Here is a 19,006-nt window from a genome sequence, read left to right as displayed (position 1 = left end):
TCTAGTCATGCCTCTGACACTAGTTGTGACTTTAGGAAATCACTTTTTGGGGTTTCTCAATCAGTTGCTTTATTTATTTTATAGAAATAGTAATGCTTTTAGAATGTAATGCATATTGAATGAGATAGTGTAGAACACAGAAAAAAAACTGATTTCCTCAGCATGGAAGCTTCCTCTACCAACATATTATATCTTGGGTGTTACTTAGTAGCTAAATCTAGATTTGCTTGAAGTAAACAGAGGCAAGCGGCTTCAAAGTCACAGGGCTAGTAAGTGTCAAAGGCCCAGGTAAATCTCATAGGTTTATAGATCCAGTGCTGGAATAACCTTTCAGTCTCATTCTCCTTACTTCTATCCAACCATCATAAGTGGAGCTGGGAATGAGAATAATGACTTTTAGCTATTGATGTTGCTTTATGGGAGTCATTCATGGTCTATCTAAACTGGTCAAGGATTCACCTTTCAGAGACTTGGGTCCGACTTTTATTTCTGTTGTGTATTAGCTGTGCAGCCTTAGGCAAGTCACTTCCTCTCTATGGCTATTTCCTTATCTGTCAGTTTGGGCACTGGCCTAGCTAAATTCTAAAGTCCCTTCCAGATCTAAAAATTCTTCTGCCTTCTAAGCAGAACCCTTACCTATCTCTCCTTACTAAATCTTTCTTACTAAGACTTAGTAAGTCTCTATTCTTTCCTCATATAAGCCTGGCTCTGGAGACCTTGCTCTAGGGCAGAGGTTCTTAACCTTTGTGTGTATATGGCATGGTCCCCTTCACAGAATGTTTTAAAATGTATAAAATTCACAGAATTACAAAGGAAACCAATTTTGTTAAAGATTTTTTTCCCCACTGGAGTTGACACCACCCCCCCCCCCCAATCTGTTCATAGACAGGAGTGGACTCCTGGTTAAAAATCCCTGCTTTAGAGGCTACATATACAAATAAGATGACTCCACTGAGAGTCTAGCTGGGTATTCATAGCAAGGAGAAGTCATGTCCCTGGATGAGTTTGTCTTACCATGTATTCTCCTAGCTGGATTTCTGACTGAAGCCCACATGTAGCACTGGGATGGGGTTAAGTTTACAGAAAGGGAAGAGGGGGGCTGCTCAGTGGAGGCTAGTAACAGAGTTGAGGCCGGTCAATTCACACCAGTAAATGCTTGGAGATAGTCAGTGGGGAGGCACTCCATTAACCACATGGTGGGATGAACTCACTTTATGTCTTATAGTTTTCCTATGGGTAAGGCAAGTAATGTTTAAGCAGTTGCACTTTAAATTTGGTACTAATTAATGGCCACTTAAAAGTGAAGTGTTACCCAGCTCCGTAGAGAGGAACAAAAGGGCAGAGTCAAAAGTCTGGGCTTTCCCCAGAACTAGACAAGGATGCTAATTTGCACTTCCAGCCTAGGGCTCATTCAGTGATCTCAAAGCACTCAACAGATAAGAAGTCAATAGCAGCTTTCAAAAGAATTCACAAACAGGGAAACAGAAAGGCTAGTGCCAAAGGCAAGGAAAGTTAATGGCATTAATATTCATGGATCCTTGTACAATTATGGAGATAGCTGCTCAGTTCTGTGAGTGGCTAGATTCTCTAGGCTTCTAGTTTACCCAGTGGTGAAATGGGCCAAGTAGAATTATCTTCATAGGAAGGCTCTGGATTCTTAAATAGTCAGCTCTGGATCATCCCCATAGATGGGGGAGAGAAAAGGTTATTAGCAATGGATGCCTGAAACATTTATTTGGATTCTGTTGTGCTTTGGGACTTCCACTTGTATATGGGCACACTTTATGCTTTCCAAGTTTCCTTTATTCGAAATGAACCCAACCTTCTGATGACTGACCACTGAGAAGACCAAGTTTTTATATCCTGACCACTACTCTACTCCTTGCTGCCACCCATTCCCTCTAGGAACTGACAGTCCTTTTGGTCAGGTCCAAGGTTTGCTTTCTCCTACATTTTCCTGGGACAGATGAGGTGGTTAAGAGTTGGGATTTCAAAGACTTTACAGGAAAGAACCAGAAAGGAATGGTGACACCAATGTTGCCCATACATTAGCCCTAAAGGAGAGAGAAGGAGTCTGAGACATAATTAGCTTATCAGCATATGGCATCCAGTCTCACATTTTCCTGGTCTGTAACCACATTCTGTGGTTATTTAAGGAGCAAAACACTAAGTACAAATCAGGGACTGGATGCCATATGCATTCAAAAATTAGTGCCCAATGATAGATGGGCTAATAGCAAATGGAAAAGTGCTGGAAATTTCTGTCAAACCTGCCAAGAATACTATATTCACTTTTCTGCAACAAAGTATGTATTCCAGGCTGCTCCTTTAGTTATTGTTTCAGCAAAGGGAGACAGATCTCCTGTCACTAGCTGCCATGGCAGATAAAGTGCTTTTAATAACAAGAGAAGCTGCTTGTGATATACTTTTAATTGAATCAATTTTCCCTCCATTAACACAATCTTTAAAAATCAGATATAATTTCATAATCCGGCCTGTGCTTTCTTCAGGTGAAAAGCCCAAGACAAATTAGTTCTGGGCTACCTTTAATTATGCAATTTCCTTTCCTTTGGGAGCTAATCACAATATGAGCCAAAAAAAAAAAAGTTTTTGAGTAATGCAGCCCAGAAAAACTGTTTTGTGTTTTGTTTTTTTAGTAACTGAAGGGCTATGGGCAGCCCTATCAGCCTCCACTGCCCCTCTGTGCCTGAAATTCAAGAAATGAGGCTTAGTTAACACAAATATCCAAGCACTAATTCTTGAATGCCTTCAACCACAAGAATATCTTCTTGAAAGAACAAACCTTGTTTTCACTTTTGGAATTGTAATTAGAAAGCAAGAACAGATGGTAAAGACTCAATTTAAAACAGTGAGTCCACGACTTTAAACCTTAGGTGCCAGATAATTGTTCACATGCACTGGGAGTGGGATTTGCATTCCCTTTATGTGATTGTGCTTCTATCTGGATATTGATGAGGAGTGTGTTTCACAGGATAGATCCTTCTAATGGTACTGCCTGCTAAGAAAAAGAACTTCAGCTAAGTGAGTGATGGGATAGAAAAACCACCTCCCAATATTTAATTAAAAGAAACAAACATTGGTAATGGAGAAACTGCCATCAATTATTTAATGCTTAACAAAGGAATGGAAATAAATCCTGAAATTGAATATTTTACACTCCATTGGGAAAATGCAAGCTAAGCACCCGACAAAGAGTTTTCCAATAATGAAATGATTCTCAATCTACTCCCACCCCTTGACCTTGTTTTATAAACTCTTAGACAAGTGAGTAGACTCATGGAAGTTGATCATGAATAATGGTGGGCCAAACTACAGCATCCTGAAGAGTATGAATAAATATATTATTTGTTAATGTTATTCATTCCAATCTTTTTTTTTTTTTTACTTTGGCAATGTTTCAAAACACAAGTCCTTTTAATAGACAATCAGCTTTCAATTTAGAGTTCTCTCTAATGGTCCACCAAGTCATTCCATTCTCAATCACATCTGAACCTGATGGCTTAAGAGGTTGAAAACATTCTGGTTTGCAGAAAACAGTCCTTCAGGGTGGTACTAATCTTCTTGGGGAGCACTAGACTTGTTTCACACTGGTAAAGGTGAGTGAACCTGAAGGCAATACTATTGGGATACATTTGAAATACTACTGAAGAGCCATAAGGAGCTGAATGAGCAAGTCCTAGCAGAGCATGCAGATAAGTCAGACGTGCAGAGAACCCTTTGTGGGCAGGCAGAATGCTACCTGGAAAAGAGACAACAAGCCAGGGATCCGAAAAACAAACAGGAAAAATCAATGAGGATATGCTGGCAACACTTCTTTGTCTCTATGATGATCAAAGCTGGTAAAGTCTTGGCAGGGCCTGGATGCTAGTCAGAGTACAGTTAACTGTCCCACATCCTCAAGTGCCAGTTGATCCTTTAAAGCTCCATTCTTAGACGCAAACTAAAGGACTAGACTTCTAAACACTGATGTGTGAATTCTACATCTACCCAGCTAGCATCAGGACACAAAACTAATCTATGGCACTAAGGACACCCACAAATCTATTAGGAGAACGGTTAGCTATGATGAAGAGTGCAAGCTCCTTTAAGGGGTTGAATATCTTCTTAAGTGGTAACTGTAGATCTTGATGCAGTGATCCCAACAATCTAGCACCAACAGCTGCCCTTTAGGAGTAAGAGCAATGTCTACCGGACAAATGAGTCCCTCCCGGATAAGGACATTATAGCCACCACCCTTGGGGAAATGAAGGATCTCCTTCCTGCTGCTATCAGCAACAATTAGGTCCCCACGAGCATCCACACACATACCAGCAATACAGCGGAAATCTTCATTCTCAGAGAAGAAGTGGCTGATCTGACGGCCCAGCTGCCCATCCGGGCCCACAGAACCAATGGAGAAACCACCCTCAAGGTGGTGCTCAATCTGTCGGTTCTCCAGGTTGAGGCCCAGGCCCTGGGTGAAATAGATAGTGCCCTCAGCATCACAGGTAACAAACTTGGGCCGAACAGCACCACAGAGACAATGGTACTTCACCACTCCAGCTAATCTGTCAACTGTAAAACACCACAGTTTGCCTCCCTCCACATCAGTGACCACAAACTGACCTGAAGGCAGGGCAGTAATGCCCCAGGGCTTGCTCAGCTGACTCCGGTGACAAGCAATACAGTGGCCTTCTAAAGTATACACCTTGACAGAGTTGTCATAGCTGTCGGTCACACCAATCAGTCCCTGGCAATTCATGGCCACTGACAATGGGGTCAGATTGGGCAGATCAGCCCCAAGGAAACTGAGCACAAAGCTGTCGATGCCACTGGGACTGCGCCGAATCTCCTTCAGGAAGCCCTTGCGAGAGAAGACCTGGATACGGAAATTGCCCCGATCGGCTACCAGCACTTCACCTTGATTGGTGACATGGAGGCTGACGGGCAGGTTGAACATGCCTGGTGTGCTACCCTTTGCACCCATCTTCTTAATAAAGTGGCATTGTTGTATACTGGCTGTCGCCTCAGATTTTCGCTGATGAGAAGGTGAAGAACGGGGACTAGGGCTCATTTCATCTGGGCTCCCATCCATCTCCCGGATTGTCATGGAAGTGGTGTCAAACTCCTCAACCCAGGGCTTGTCTATATTGACTGCCCGGGGCTTCTTGACTGCCTGCCCAATCTGGAGTGGGCCGACATGACCCATCTTGAGGAGCTCTACATCCTGCAAGGTCAGTTCCTGGGGCAAGTTGGCTGTCAGCTCTGGCTCCTCTTCTTCATTTATCTCTTCCAAAATAGCCACATCTGCCTGTTTGAGCTTCGCCAGGAAGTAGTCACAACGAGACACAGCCTGTACTTCTGCAATATTTAGCAAGTATCCCTGTTCCTCCATCACTTGGCTATTAGCCTTTTCTACCTCTGCCAGGGATCCTGTGAAGAACTTGCGTGAGCGGGCCAGCTCCTGCTGGATCCGCCGTTCTTCCCGCCCATATTCCTGCAGAACTGCCTTGTAGCGGGACTGCAAGTCTTTGGAGACCCTTTCCAGGGTCTGTTTCCGCACTTGCAATTCTTTGACCATCTCCCGAAGCTGAGCGAGCTTCTCACCAAAGTGTTGGCGCCGCTCCTCAGCTGCCTCTTTGATGGGGAGCACAGAGTGTTTGGGCAATGAGTGCTTCTCTGTCTTACAGGGCTCACAAAGCAACATGCCACAGCTCTTGCAAAACTGCCTGGGTAGTCGCCGCCCACAGCTCCGACACATCAACAACGACATGGCCTCATTCAGCCCGGCTGTGTCAGTGATCTTCAATATAGTCAGGTTGTCTGCCAGCAAGGATAAGTTGGTGATGCGTGTAACCTTGCTACAGAAGGGGCAGCGGACACCATTGATACTACTTGCCAATAATTTCTCTAGACATTGCCGGCAGACAGTATGGCCACAATGAAGGAGCTTGGGGCGCAAAACCTCTTCAGTGAAGGATTCCAGGCAGATGGGACATTCTAGTACTTCTCGAAGCGCATCTAGATTCAGTTGGGAAGCTGTAGCCATGGCCAACCCACGGGAACTTTCAACTAATACAGCCTAAAGCAGAGTAACTCACTGCTTGCTTTCATTCCATAAGGGTTCTGGATCCTGTAAATGAGAAGAGGGAGAACAGTAATTCATTTCCCTACCCCTTAAACCACAAAAACATATACATAGTCTATCGCTGATGAGACCTATTTGGTTATTCCTTACTTTGCTAGAGATAAAACTCATCCCAGAGCCCATAATCTCAGTTTCTTCCTTCTAGCATTTTATGTGGTTTAAAATTCAGTCCTGGAAAAAAGCATGAATAGCAATAACAGAGGAAGGAAGACACTAGAGATAAATGCAAGCCTTCCAAAGCCCAAGTGCAGCTTGTATATTCCTGTGATGTGCAGATGGTCAGGAGAGGGAGGGAAGAAGTGTTTTAGTTGTGCAAGTACTCTGGGTAATGCAGCAACGTGGGAAACACTGAAAATATAATCAACTCCCTTGCTTGCACTAAGGCGTAAGGAAGGGAAGAAGCATAGAAGATCAAACAAATATTCAACTTTGGAATAGTGAGGTAGAAAAAAGGTAGAGCTGCATATAATAAAAGTATTCAACTTTTAAGTATCTGGCCCAGATTCCCTGAAGGTTCAGTCCTGACTACTGATAGAACCAGATGAACACTAAACAGGAAGAGGCCTTAGGTCACCACAGATAATCCAGAAAGCAAACTATAAGCACCTACTGTATAGGGCTATGTAAATGCTTACAACTGGTATCTCAGGGCTCCATCCATGAAATCTTTCAATCCCAAGACAAAAACTTCAGTTTTCTTGCAAAGATTCTGGAGCACCATTTGGTGGCCAGATAGTTGTGTATATTAATGCACGATGCACCAATCTGTTATTTCTGAAGCTGACCTTCTAGAAGTTCTAATGAGACAATTCCACCAATTTCTGAAATGCCAGAAAATTGTATAGCTATGATGCACATACATGCATGTATACATGTTTATGTGAATATACACATAGTATACATATAAATATGGAAGAAATTATGTCAAACTCTCCCTCCTTAAATTATTCTTCTCTTCTGTCTCCCTCACTCCTTTCCTTCTCCTTTCTTCCTTCCCCTCCTCCTTGAGACAGAGGTATGTTTGCCAGAAGAACAAAAGTTTCCATGGTTGAGGTATCAGACAGGAATACTGTCGCCAATGATCCTACTAGCAGACACTTGCCTTGTTTAAAAAAGAGACTCAGTTCCCATTTTTCTTCTATCCATAAATACAGCTAGGCGGTATGCTACAGGGCTTTTTAAATTTTTTCCACTCACAACCCTGTTTTGGCCAAGAAATTTTTATGTGACGCTGGGTATACAAGCATATACACTAGATCTCTATAACCTTTAACTGTTGCCAATTTTTTGTGACCCCCCCCCCAATTAGTTATTCCACCCCATATGGGGTTGTAATCCATAATTTAAGAAGCTAGGGTATACTGGATACAGCACTGGGCCTGAAGTCAGGAAGATCTGAGTTCAAATTTGAACTCAGACACTTACTGGCTGGGTGATTCTGTGCAAGTCACTTTACCTTTGGTATTCTCAATTATAAAGTGGGTTGTTGTGAGGATCAGATGAGATATTTGTAAAGCCCTTAACACAGTGCCTGGCACACATTAGGTACTTAATATTTTTGTTTCCTTCCCCATTGCTCCCTAAATACTAGATTGGTAGAGTCCTAGCATAAAATATTTGGAAAACCATCCTAATGTAGATTCTAACAAACAGATGTACTGTTAGGCTAATCTTATGTAATACATCAGGGGGAAAAAAAAAAGAGACGACCTAGATGCTCTGGGATCACCAAAATGACAAAGCTAAACGAGGCATCTTTGCTTTGTTCACCATGGGTTAGTTACCCTGCCCCATCTCCAGGCACCAGTCAACTTGGAGACTCAATATATCTCCTGAAACAAACTGCCAGCTAATTATATATGATCCAGAGTGCATGGGGGAAGTATCTGAATTGAATCTTAATTTTTTATAGTACTTTAAGGTTTCCGAAGTGCTTTCCCCAAGAGAACTTTGCAAGGTAAGTAGTTTATTATCATTTCCATTTTACAGATGAGAAACCTGAGGTTCAGAAATGTGAAGCCTTCCCAAACATCATAGTTAATATGTGGCAGTGTTGGAACTAGCTGTAGGTGTCTTTATTTCAAATCCAATACCATGGTTTATGTCTAATCAATGAGAAGTTCCTGGGTTTCTGAGAAGATGAGGTGCAGCTCAGGGTTTTCACTTCTATGCACCTATATGAAAGAAGTGACATTCTCTGTACTGGTTCTGTGGAGGCCTGGAGTGGAACAGGAAATAAGAATCCCAGTATGCTTCAATAGCTTTAAGCCAAGCCCACCTTAGAAGCACAGAGCTTTAAGGCTATTAGGCAAGACAAGGGTAGCTAAATTTTTCACAATTTATCCATATCCTAAAAACATCTCTTAGATCATTTAATATGGGACAACTCCCAAACCAACATCATTAAATGGAGAGGCCTTACTGAGGATATTAGATCCTTAAACAATTGAGCTTTCAGTTGGAATCATCTCACCTTCCCAAACTAGCAGCAGTGGATTCACCAGCAGGCATTTTGTAAGGTCACCTAAGTCAATGGCAAAAGTGTAATTTTCCAGCTCTAGACCAGGAAATATAATGTGTATTACAGTCTGGATGGTGTTTCTTAAGTTATTCCCTCCCTTACTTTTATGCAAGTTTTCCAAGCTATATATTTTTTTGCCCTGCATAACAGAAATGTCAATTAGGTAAACAGCTGGCTTCAAACTCCACACAGTCTCCCCTGGGGACTGTTCATGTGTATTCCAGATCAGTTGGTGGGACTGATCTCCAGTGAGGCACAGATAGCTCAAACTGACATTTGCCCAGTCTGTGTGCTAGAGTGGGGAGAGCCACTTAGGGCTGTTCAGGAACACCTGCTGACAATAGAAATTAAACTCATCAGGCAAGGGCTCCAGCAAGGACAGGCACTGGGGAGGGGAGGCAGGGAGAGGGTTTACTACTAGTCACTAAAGCAAGAAAGGTACCTCCAATCACTCTCAATACTACCTCTTCTTATGAAAAATCACAGAGCCTGGAATACACAATAAGAAAATAGAGAGTGTGTACTTGTGCATAAAGGAAACAAACCTGTCAATGATGAATCAAGTGCCATCAGTTAATGAGTTAATAATAGGTTTGGTAGAATTTCCTTGCCTGTCTTCATCTGAATCTTGAGACACAGTTCCCTGTATCTTCCACAAACATTTGGATATCAGAAACACTAATAACATCCTAGCAGCCAATATTACTCAGTGACGCCTGAGATAGCACAGCAGGGAGAAGGAAAAACCATCCTCCCACTCTCAGGTATTTCCAAACTCACCTCAGCTTACTCTGTTAAATCAGCAGTAGGACAATGAAATCAAATCAAACCCAGCGGTTCAAATCCTATTTCAGCTGTCTAATTTTAGAAAATTCCACATCGTGGGCCTCAGTTTCTTCATTTCTAAAATGGGGGCTGAGGGGGAGGAGGAGGTTTAAGGCAATCTCTAAAATCTCCTTTTGTTCCATATTCTATGATGCTATATTATTTCTGCTTTGGGGCTATGTTTGATTCATTTGGGCACAGGACGGGTCTTGGGCAAGAAAATAATGTGAGAAAGGAAGTTTAAAGAGAATGATGGAGGCCTATGATGATCCCTATAAATTTAGAAAGTAAAACCTAGATACCCTTCTTGATCCCTCAAAATGTCGTAGGGTAATAGGATTCAAATCTGAAAGATACCAGAGATGTAGTTTCTCTCTGTGAAAACATATCAGGAATCCAACCCAGAAGAAACCAGTGACTTGCCCAAAATTACACAGTAAATTAGAGACAGGATCTGAACTCAGGTCTTCTAAATAAAAATCCAGCACTCCTAAAGTCGTACCCCCTTGAGACTTTCCTCTTACCAACATATGTACCACACCACCCTCATCCTCCTTCTCCAAGGGCAGAGAGTCACAGGGGGAATTCTGTAAGGCACTTGAGAATAACTGATCATATTTATGAGGATATGGGTGCTGTGCTTGTTTAAATTGTTAAGAATTTGAAGGAATCCCCACTATAGTATATAAGACAAGTGATTATCCAGTCTGTTTGAAGACCTTGAAGGAGGGGGAACTCATGATCTTGAGGCAGGTCATTCACTTTGGGAAAGCTGTTAGGAAATTCTTCCTGACAACATGCCCAAATTTGCTTCTGTGAAACTTCTAATCATTGAAAGGAACAAGTCTACTGACCCCCACCCCTTGAAGAAAGTGATCATGTGCTAAGTGTCCTTTGAGGGGCAGGAAGGAGACTTGGAATATGTAATGGAAATATGTATTTTGGCAAGTGATATAGGACTAGAGCCTTAAATAGGCCTTGTTTTCAATTCTGATTCAAGACAACCTGACCTCCCTCAAGCCCTATTCTCCCAACCATGCTTAGTCTTGTATATAGGGGCTGTAATTTCATGATGTATTCTACAACCCATCCATACTTTAGTATGGCTACTTACTATTATTATACTTTGTGAGTCACAGCTGAAAATTAATCACCTGATACCCAACCTTGTCAATATGAGCCCCTCTTTACTTAGTTAAGGTGGCCCTTGGATGAAAAACAAAATCTATTCCAGGGTCTGTACACAGTCTTTCCAGACTGGTTTCACCTGTCAAGTTATGCTCACCTGACATAGCCTTTAAGAGCCCCAGGTCACCTCCCTGTCATGGCAAGGCAAAGAATTACTGGAATCTGAATTTAAAAAGAAAAAAATCCAACCAAGTGTGAGTATAGGACCTTGTGTAAGCAGCTAGGTGGTAAAGTGGATAAAGCACTGGCCCTGCATTCAAATCTGACCTCAGAGACTTGCTTGCTATGTGACCCAGGGCAAGTCACTTAACCTAATCGCCTTAAAACACCCAGGGCCATCTCTAGCCATCCTGATATATATCTCACCACTGGACCCAGATGGCACTGGAGGAAAGAATAAGGCTGGTGACTTTGCACAGTCCTACTTCACTTAAATCCAATTATTGCAAGTCATGACATCACCTCCCAATGTCATGGTCCTCTCTGAGAATGAAGGACAAACGAGAACAACAAGGTGGTATAGTGGATAGAGCACAGGGCCTATGGTCAGGAAGACCTGAGCACAAATGTGGCCTCAGATGCATAGTGGTTGTGTGACCCTGGGAAAGTCACTTAAGACAGTGCCTCATTTTCTTCATCTGTAAAATGAGGATAATAATAGCACCCACCCAAATCCTAGGGTTGTTGTAAGGATCAAATGAGATGATAATTCTAAAGTACTTTGTGCCTGGCATATAGTAAGTGCTATATAAATGTTAACTATTATTACTATGGCTTTTAGTATTATCATTATTGCCAAGCTTTGTTTCAAAGACAACAGCTGGTTATTTCCTCATTGCTAGTGTAGCTGGCCCTGGTATTTGCTGAGTAATGCCACCATCCACTCTCTAAAATGGCCTACAGGAATGATAAGGGCATGTTACTTTCTTTTTCTGTCTTCTGTGCTCCACCAGCATGGATTTTAGAGGAAGGGTACAACCATTTACAAAGCTCCTACTAGGTGCCAGGCACCGTGCTAGTCACTTTACACATATTATCTCATTTGATCCTCCCAACCCCAGGAGGTAGTTGCTATTATTATCATTTTGAGGAAACTCAAGCAAACAGAGGTTAAATGACTTGCCCAGGTTCTCATTGCCAGTACGTGTCTGAGAATGGATCTGGAGTCTTCCTGACTCCAATCCCAGCTTTCTAATCCACTGCACCATCTAGCTGCTTCAGGCAATTCTGCTATCAGGGCACTAGACTTGGGATAATGGGTAGTTCTTTCAAGCCTTATGGGCCTAGCTTGAAGAGTGTCCTGCAAAGCTTTACATCTAATGAATCCAGACAAAGGTCATCTCACCATTTGCTAGGTCTCATGAGGAAGGGATTCTTGTTCAGGTATGGTCTCTAAGGTCCCTTCCAAGTCTGGGTGTTTGAAGACCTTTGTATTTTCTACCTAACTTGGGGAATGCAGTAGTGAGCAGCCATTTCTCCATTCCAACTAGGAAAGTGACAGCATGTCTGCTTTATCACTTTCTAGGCCATCTGTCTTTGACTTCTGGTGAGTTCTGTGTACTGCAGGAGGATGCTGCTTGATAATCTCAACTGGACTCATCAGTGAAAGTAACCAAGGTGTCAGAGGGACACACAGACCCATTCCTCACCCCTATTACCATCCAGATTCCTAGAATGTGGAATGTTAAAGCTATAAGAGGCACTAGAACATGAAATGTTAGAATTACAGCATTTCAGAGGTAGGAAGGGCTTTAAAAAGCACTTAGTAAAATCCCCTTCATTTTGGAGAGAATGAAATAGTCTCATAGAATCTCAGGCCTAGGGCAATGAATTCAATGTCTACTAGAAGGAACTGAGCATAATAGCTGCAACACCAAGGGGCTTGACACAGGGGAGAAAAGTAAATTGGACAAAACCTCTTTACAAACCTTGCCTACTCTCCTCCCCCCTAAATTTCACACATGTAAGCTTGTCCAAGGTCACACAATGAGTGGAGACTAGAACCCCGTTTGCCTATATCCCTTCTGAGCTTTTCCCACCACAAACAGCTGATCCCCAAAAGTCTTACTTTAATGAATGCATTTGAGAGTAAGTTGATTAGAGCTCAATTATGCTTGCCCCTAATGAAAGGGAATGACTGGCCTAACTGCTGAAAATGGGCACTTTGGCTACCAGCCTGCCAAGTCTCTAAAATGCATTGCCCATTCCTCTCTCCGTGGTCCCTTCCCTCCCCATCCTGACTTCTCTGGGTTTCGGGTGTGAACCTTGAGCGTTTTGTCTCCTCTAAACCGTGAATCCCAATCCACTGAGCGCCACACCCAAAATGCCCTGTTTCCACATTCTAGACACACCAAAGCCCCCAGGTGGAAACCCTCCCTCATTTCCCCTGGACTTTCTCTATGACCCCTGGATGACCCCTTTCCACTCCGGGTCCTGGCGGGGTCCTTCAACTAAAACGCCAGCCACCCCCCACCCCCGCCCCGCCCCAATATTGGGTCCTCTGCCTCCTCCCCCCATCCCCATCCCAGGGTGTCCACCATTAACTCCATTCCGAGCTGTCCCCACAAGTGCTGTTTCCCCCCCAGCACCAGCCCAAGGGCTGGGGGGATGGGGAAGGTTTCCTCTGGTCCCCCTACCCCGGTTCTTCTCCCTGCCCCCCACCCCCAGCCATCCTTTCCCCCTCCCCCCTCAGTGTTTCCTAGGTCCAGACCGTTCCATTCCCGTGGCGAGGCAAGAGGAGTAGGCAGGGGACAGAACGCGGAGGCCCGTTCACTGCCCAGAAAGGGGCACACACCCTCCGCGACCCCTCCCGCGACCCCCAGTCCCTCCGCCCCTCCTTTCCCTACCTCTCTACCTGGATGCCTGCAGCTCCAGACGCAGCTTCTACCAACGGCTATTTCTGCGCACGCGCGACAAATCTCCCCCTGCTGGCCAGTGAGGGTTCGGCACGCCGCCTGTCGATCAAACGGCGCCCCGCTTCCTTCTACCCAGGTTATATGGGAATTGTAGTTTTTTCCTGCTCTGAGCGCTTGGCCTGGAAGGGGATAGGAGGAGGGGAAAAATCGATTGGTGTGAACCCTGACTGCGGAGACGGATGAGGAATGGGCTATTTCTGTTAATGGAAGAATCAGAGAAGATCTGTTATTCCTTGTGTCAGGGATGTGGTAAGGAGTGAGAATGGGGAGCAAGAGGTTTTCACAGAAACCATAAGATTCAGAGCTGGAAGGGACCTTAGCAGTCAAATCCAACCCCAAGGGCATCTACCGATGAGGAAACTGAGGGCCAAATCAATTAAGTATTTATTAAATGCTTTTGTGTGCTAGGGATACAAGTACCCAAAGAATGAAACCGTTTCTACTGAAGGATTATATATAATACGATTACATATAAAAATATATACAGTGGACCCTAAAAACGAAGCTATGAGTAGATGCCCTACCCCTAACCCCACTCCTTTGCAGAAGAGGGAGGTCTGCCAGTGTGAACTGTTTTCTGACTTTGTCAACACTGGGCTGGGCGCTCACATGCTCGCTCTCACTCTCTTTTAAAAATACTTGTTATATGGGATACTGTGAGGGAAAAATCCATCCTCTTCTCAATAATTCTCAGGAATTCAGCAGGGAGGTGACAAAGGCTTTATTTTCTTCTCATGAGAAGGAGGCCCTAGTGTGCAGCTAAATGGGTGCCCAGAAAGGGGGCTCGCAGGCCTTGTTTTATACCCTAGTCCCTAACGCAAATGGACCTTCCCCTTTTTCATCACTGGTCAGGGTTACAATCTACGCATAAAAACTAGCTAATCAGAAGGCAGTATTCCCACCCCTCTTCCTTGTATGGGCATAACTCAGGAGTGGACCTTATACTTCCTTATATGGATAGAACTCTGGAGAGGACCTAATTGAGACCAGGGCTCCTTGAACCATGTGACCTTGCTAACCTGATGGGGAGGAGGGGATCTGAGACCTTTGTCCTACAAACAGGTCAGGGGAGTATGACTGACTGTTATATCCACATTGAGAGGAGACAATTACCCATTTCTCACAGATACCTTTCTGAGAGGGGAGAGAAATGATGGTGATGCTAGAAACCAGATACACTAATTTTTTAAAAAAAATATATAGCAATAAATGTAAATGAATACATAGAAGTAGTTAATACATACAAGGTACTGGATTCAGAAAAGGCTTCTTGGGGCAGCTAGGTGGCACAGTGGATAGAGCACCGGCCCTGGAGTCAGGAGGACCTGAGTTCAAATTCGGCCTCAGACACTTAACACTTACTAGCTGTGTGACCCTAGGCAAGTCACTTAACCCCAATTGCCTCGCTAAAAACAAAAAACAAAACAGAAAAGGCTTCTTGTAAAGGATGCTGCCTAAGATATATCTTAATGAAATAGAAAGGTCTGTCAGGCAGAGATAAGGAGGAAGTAGGTTCCAGTCATGAACGATGGCCAGTGCCAAGGGACAGAGATAGGAGATAAAATTTCCTGGGTAATAAGATAAGAGCAAAGGCCATTTTGTCTGAAACTCAGAGTGAGGAAGGGAGAGTAATATCCAAAGAGACTGCAAAGATAGATGGATGCCAGTCTGGACAGGACTTTAAAAACTAAACAGAGGAGTCTATGGTTTATGCTCAAGGCAATAGGAAATCAATGGAGTTGATTGAATAGGGGAATCATATCTCCAGATCTGAGTTTAATGAAAATCACTTTGGAAGACTGTATTGGGTGGACTGGACTGGTGAAAGCCTTGAAATAGACAAATTAGTGGTCTGTTCCCCATAGATCTAGAGTGACTTACCTAAGGTCACAAAGGAAGTAAGTGGTAGAGTCAGGATTCAAATTCGGGCCCTGGTAATTCCAAATCCAAAAGTTCTTTCCACTCCACAGGCTTGCCCAAAGTCATACAGGTATGTGGGGTATGGGATTTGACAGGAATTCTTATATAGTTGGTATGGGGATGAAATTGGACTAGGGGCCATAATACAGGCAGTGTGCTATAGTGGGAAGAACCCTAAAATGGAAATCTTTGAGTCTCCCTTTCTGGTCTCAGTTTCCTCATCTACAAAATGAATGGGTTGGATTACATGGTCCTAGCTCTCAAGCTTTGTGTTCTGGTTTGGTTCCCCCCCCCATGTTTTAACATCCCTCCTAGCTCTAACATTCCTTATTTTATCTTCTAATGTCTATTCCAGCTCTAACATCCTATAATGAGGTGACACTCTTACATCTAGAGAAGTCATGCATATAAGCATAGTCTTTAATGTGTCTGAAATTGCTACATGGACCTCTTGAATGCATAAACCACAGTCACATGATTGGCAAAGTGACCAGTACCTAGGATTAGAGACTTGAGGTCAGTTAGAAGAACAGATTCCAACCTTTTCAAATATGAGAACTTCTCACATATTGGGTCCATTGATTGAGAATATGCATGATAATAAAATACTATAAATTCAGTAATTTATTGAAAGCAATTTGGATATTACTAATTATGTAAAAGCTATAAATGATATAATATTTAATAAATACTAAAATAAATAATTTAAATATATAATATAGATATAATATTCTGTCTATAGAGGGTACATTAGCTTATGCATTATGCTTAGCAACACTGAATATTTTGTTGGAGCTAAATAAGGATTGAAGTTGTACTGTTTGAGAACATCTTCAGGGGCCCCTTGAAATAGCTTCACGGCACCCCCACACACACACACACACACACAGAGGGCCCTTGACCCACAAGTTGGACATCCTAATTTTGCAGTTTGGAAAAGTAAGCCCAAGAGAAATGAAATGACCCACACAATCTCACATAGGAAGGGGGATGGCCACATTATGGGCCTAGGTCTTCTGACTTCAAAACAATACTTAGCACAGTTTTGTTCTGGTTAGGCACCCCAGGAATACTGTACTCCCAGGGGACCTCATTGTGTGTCCCACACCAGGGAACTCTCAGCATTGCACCATCATGAACAGGAAATGTGTTAGTAGCCTGAATTACAAGAAAGGTACAAGGGAGGTGTCACTTTCACAGTTGTCCAGGGCACCACATTCCCTGAAACCTGCTTCTTCTTGCTCAATAGAAAGACACACTTAGCTGATGGGTGATTAGCTTTCCCCTGAGGAGCTGTAGGCCTGTGGTTTCTGGAGCAATTTCCAAGGCAGGCTGCAGGTGCTCTGTCAGTGTACACAGCCCTGACACTGAGCCGAGAGGACTGAACAAAATGGTAACAGGAGAAGTACAAACGGGTCACCGATATTATGGCACCTGTGGCAATAACAGGTGTTGAATGTAAGAATGAACCAGGGAAACACTTTGGCCTTAATTCCACCCCAATTTCTGCTTCTCTTCTTCCCTCTCTCATGCCTCCCTCTTATTCTGACTCATATCATCTGAAGCTCTGAGTTACAAGAGCTTCAGAACTCATGTTCCTGAATAGGAGTCCCAGGCGTTCAGTGCATGTGGGGGCAGAGGACCTGCGTTTGAATACCATCTCTGCTTGGCTACTTATATGACCTTGACCTAGTTGATTCACATCTCTGGCCTCAGTTTCTTCTCCTATAAAATGAGTGGATTAGGCCAAATAAATGGAGAAGGAAATAGCAAACCATTCCTGTATCTTTGCCAAGAACACCCCAAATGGGATCATGAAAAGTTAAACATTACTGAAAAATGACTGAAATAGGCCAAATGAGTGATCTCCATGGTCTCTTCTAGGCCCAAATCCTCTAATTTCTTTAAAATTAAAGACATGTGGTCAAAGGGGAAGGATTTCATGGATTAAAATCCTTGCTCTACCACTTACTATTTGTAGGAACTCAGGCAATTCAAGTGTGTATTAAGTGCCTATTGCAGGTCAGGCTCTGTGTTAGGCACTGAGAATGCAGACAAAAGTTGAAATAATCCCTGCCCTTATCTGAAACTAGCTTCCCTGCTCTTACAACCCCTTTGTCCCCAATTCTCAGGTCTAGGTTCACTCTCATATGGGTCATTTGACCAAATCCTTGCCTCCCAAGCAGCATACCACGGCCACCAAAAATGTATCAGAATGCATTCTGCTCCTTTAGGGCCCTAATATGTAGTTCCTGCTCAGAGAATTTATAATCTTTTGGAGATAATAAGTATTTATTCATTCATTCATTCAATAAATATCTATTAAGTGCCTATTGTATGTAGAAAATTCTTCTAGGAATCAATAGAGATACAAACTTTAGAGAAAACATTGCCCCTGTCCTCATGAAGCTTAGTAAGCAAGCAAGAAGATAAAACTACCACACATATAAACCAAATACATATTATATAAATGTACTAAAGTATTGCAAATATGAGATCTAAGGGTGAAGGCTTCATAATGGAGGTACAGTGTAATATGAGTTGGATTTTAAAATATGTAAGAATTGAGTAGGTAAAGAAATGGATGGAGGTGGCATTCCCAGCATAGGACACAGAATGAAGTGCCGAGAATTGAGCAGAAGCCTAGACTGGGCTGAAGACCATGAAGGCAGTGTAATACAGGGATGAGCCCTGGAACAAGAGTCAGGAGTCCCAATTTGAATACTCTCTTTATCTCTTTAAGGACTTCAATTTCTTCACATACAAAATGAATGAGATGAATTAAGTAATCTATGAGATCTAGGAGGTAGAAGAATAAATGGTACATTAGGGTAACAGAGAATTTTAGCTAGTATACAGAGCAGGTGGATAAAGTAACATGAATCAAGGTTGGAAGGAGGGAGAGACACCAGATTAGAGATGGCCTTCATTATAAGACAAACAGAAGTAAACTCTATTCAGGATATAATAGGGAGTGATAGCAGTTTTTTGAGTCAATGAATAGCATGACTTGATCTATAGACAAATATTCTGGCGGTAGAATGAAGATATGCACATACAAACTAGGCAATTAACAACAAAATATGAAGGCAAGAGGTATCCAAAAACAATGTGTGATCAGTGCTAAATGAGTCCTACAAACAGTAAGCATTATGAATTCACAAGACAGCACCACAGTCTCTGCTTTTTGGGGATATTTCCTTGCATTGGAGGAACAAAGGGATTGCAAAAGGTGGAACCACCAGCTGTGTAGGACATCTGTCACCTTCAGAACAGATAACAGTCTAATCTCCCATAGCTTGGGCAAACATAGGTAGGGATTACAGGGACAAAAACTGGAGTCCAGGCAATAAGGTACAAATTACATACAAAGCATTAGTAATTATTTTCAGTTCAGGAGCAAGGAGTTCCCCAAACATTTCCAGAATAGAGATGTTTGTGAAAATAGTTTGTTAGAGGGGATAGAAACAAATGTGAAGAAGTGGAGGG

At 42.9% G+C, this 19,006-nt stretch overlaps 2 protein-coding genes across 6 annotated transcripts in view; one reads left to right on the top strand and one right to left on the bottom strand.

The window, feature by feature from the left end:
- ASTN2 (astrotactin 2) overlaps positions 1–19,006 on the top strand; it is a 1,144,107-nt gene that overhangs the window by 749,945 nt on the left and 375,156 nt on the right. The window lies entirely within an intron of this gene.
- TRIM32 (tripartite motif containing 32) lies at positions 3,102–13,606 on the bottom strand. 2 transcript variants are annotated; one of them, XM_043982382.1, is made up of 2 exons: positions 13,537–13,606; positions 3,102–6,133 (listed from the first exon to the last, which is right to left on the bottom strand). In XM_043982382.1, exon 2 carries the CDS (start codon positions 6,047–6,049, stop codon positions 4,106–4,108), a length of 1,944 nt encoding a protein of 647 aa, XP_043838317.1. In that variant the 5' UTR covers positions 6,050–6,133; positions 13,537–13,606; the 3' UTR covers positions 3,102–4,105. The 2 variants fall into 2 exon arrangements, with proteins under 2 accessions (XP_043838317.1, XP_043838315.1); XM_043982380.1 differs by having other exon boundaries at positions 13,529–13,599.

The sequence above is a fragment of the Dromiciops gliroides genome, chromosome 2 (genome assembly GCF_019393635.1).
Source record: "Dromiciops gliroides isolate mDroGli1 chromosome 2, mDroGli1.pri, whole genome shotgun sequence".
In the NCBI taxonomy this organism is placed as follows: domain Eukaryota; kingdom Metazoa; phylum Chordata; class Mammalia; order Microbiotheria; family Microbiotheriidae; genus Dromiciops; species Dromiciops gliroides.
The sequence above is the reverse complement of the archived record's forward strand: the minus strand, read 5'-3'. Positions and strand labels throughout refer to the sequence as shown.

Bases quoted from the DNA above. Each gene is read 5' to 3' on its own strand.
- TRIM32 (XM_043982382.1), bottom strand. From the start codon at position 6,049: ATGGCTACAGCTTCCCAACTGAATCTAGATGCGCTTCGAGAAGTACTA.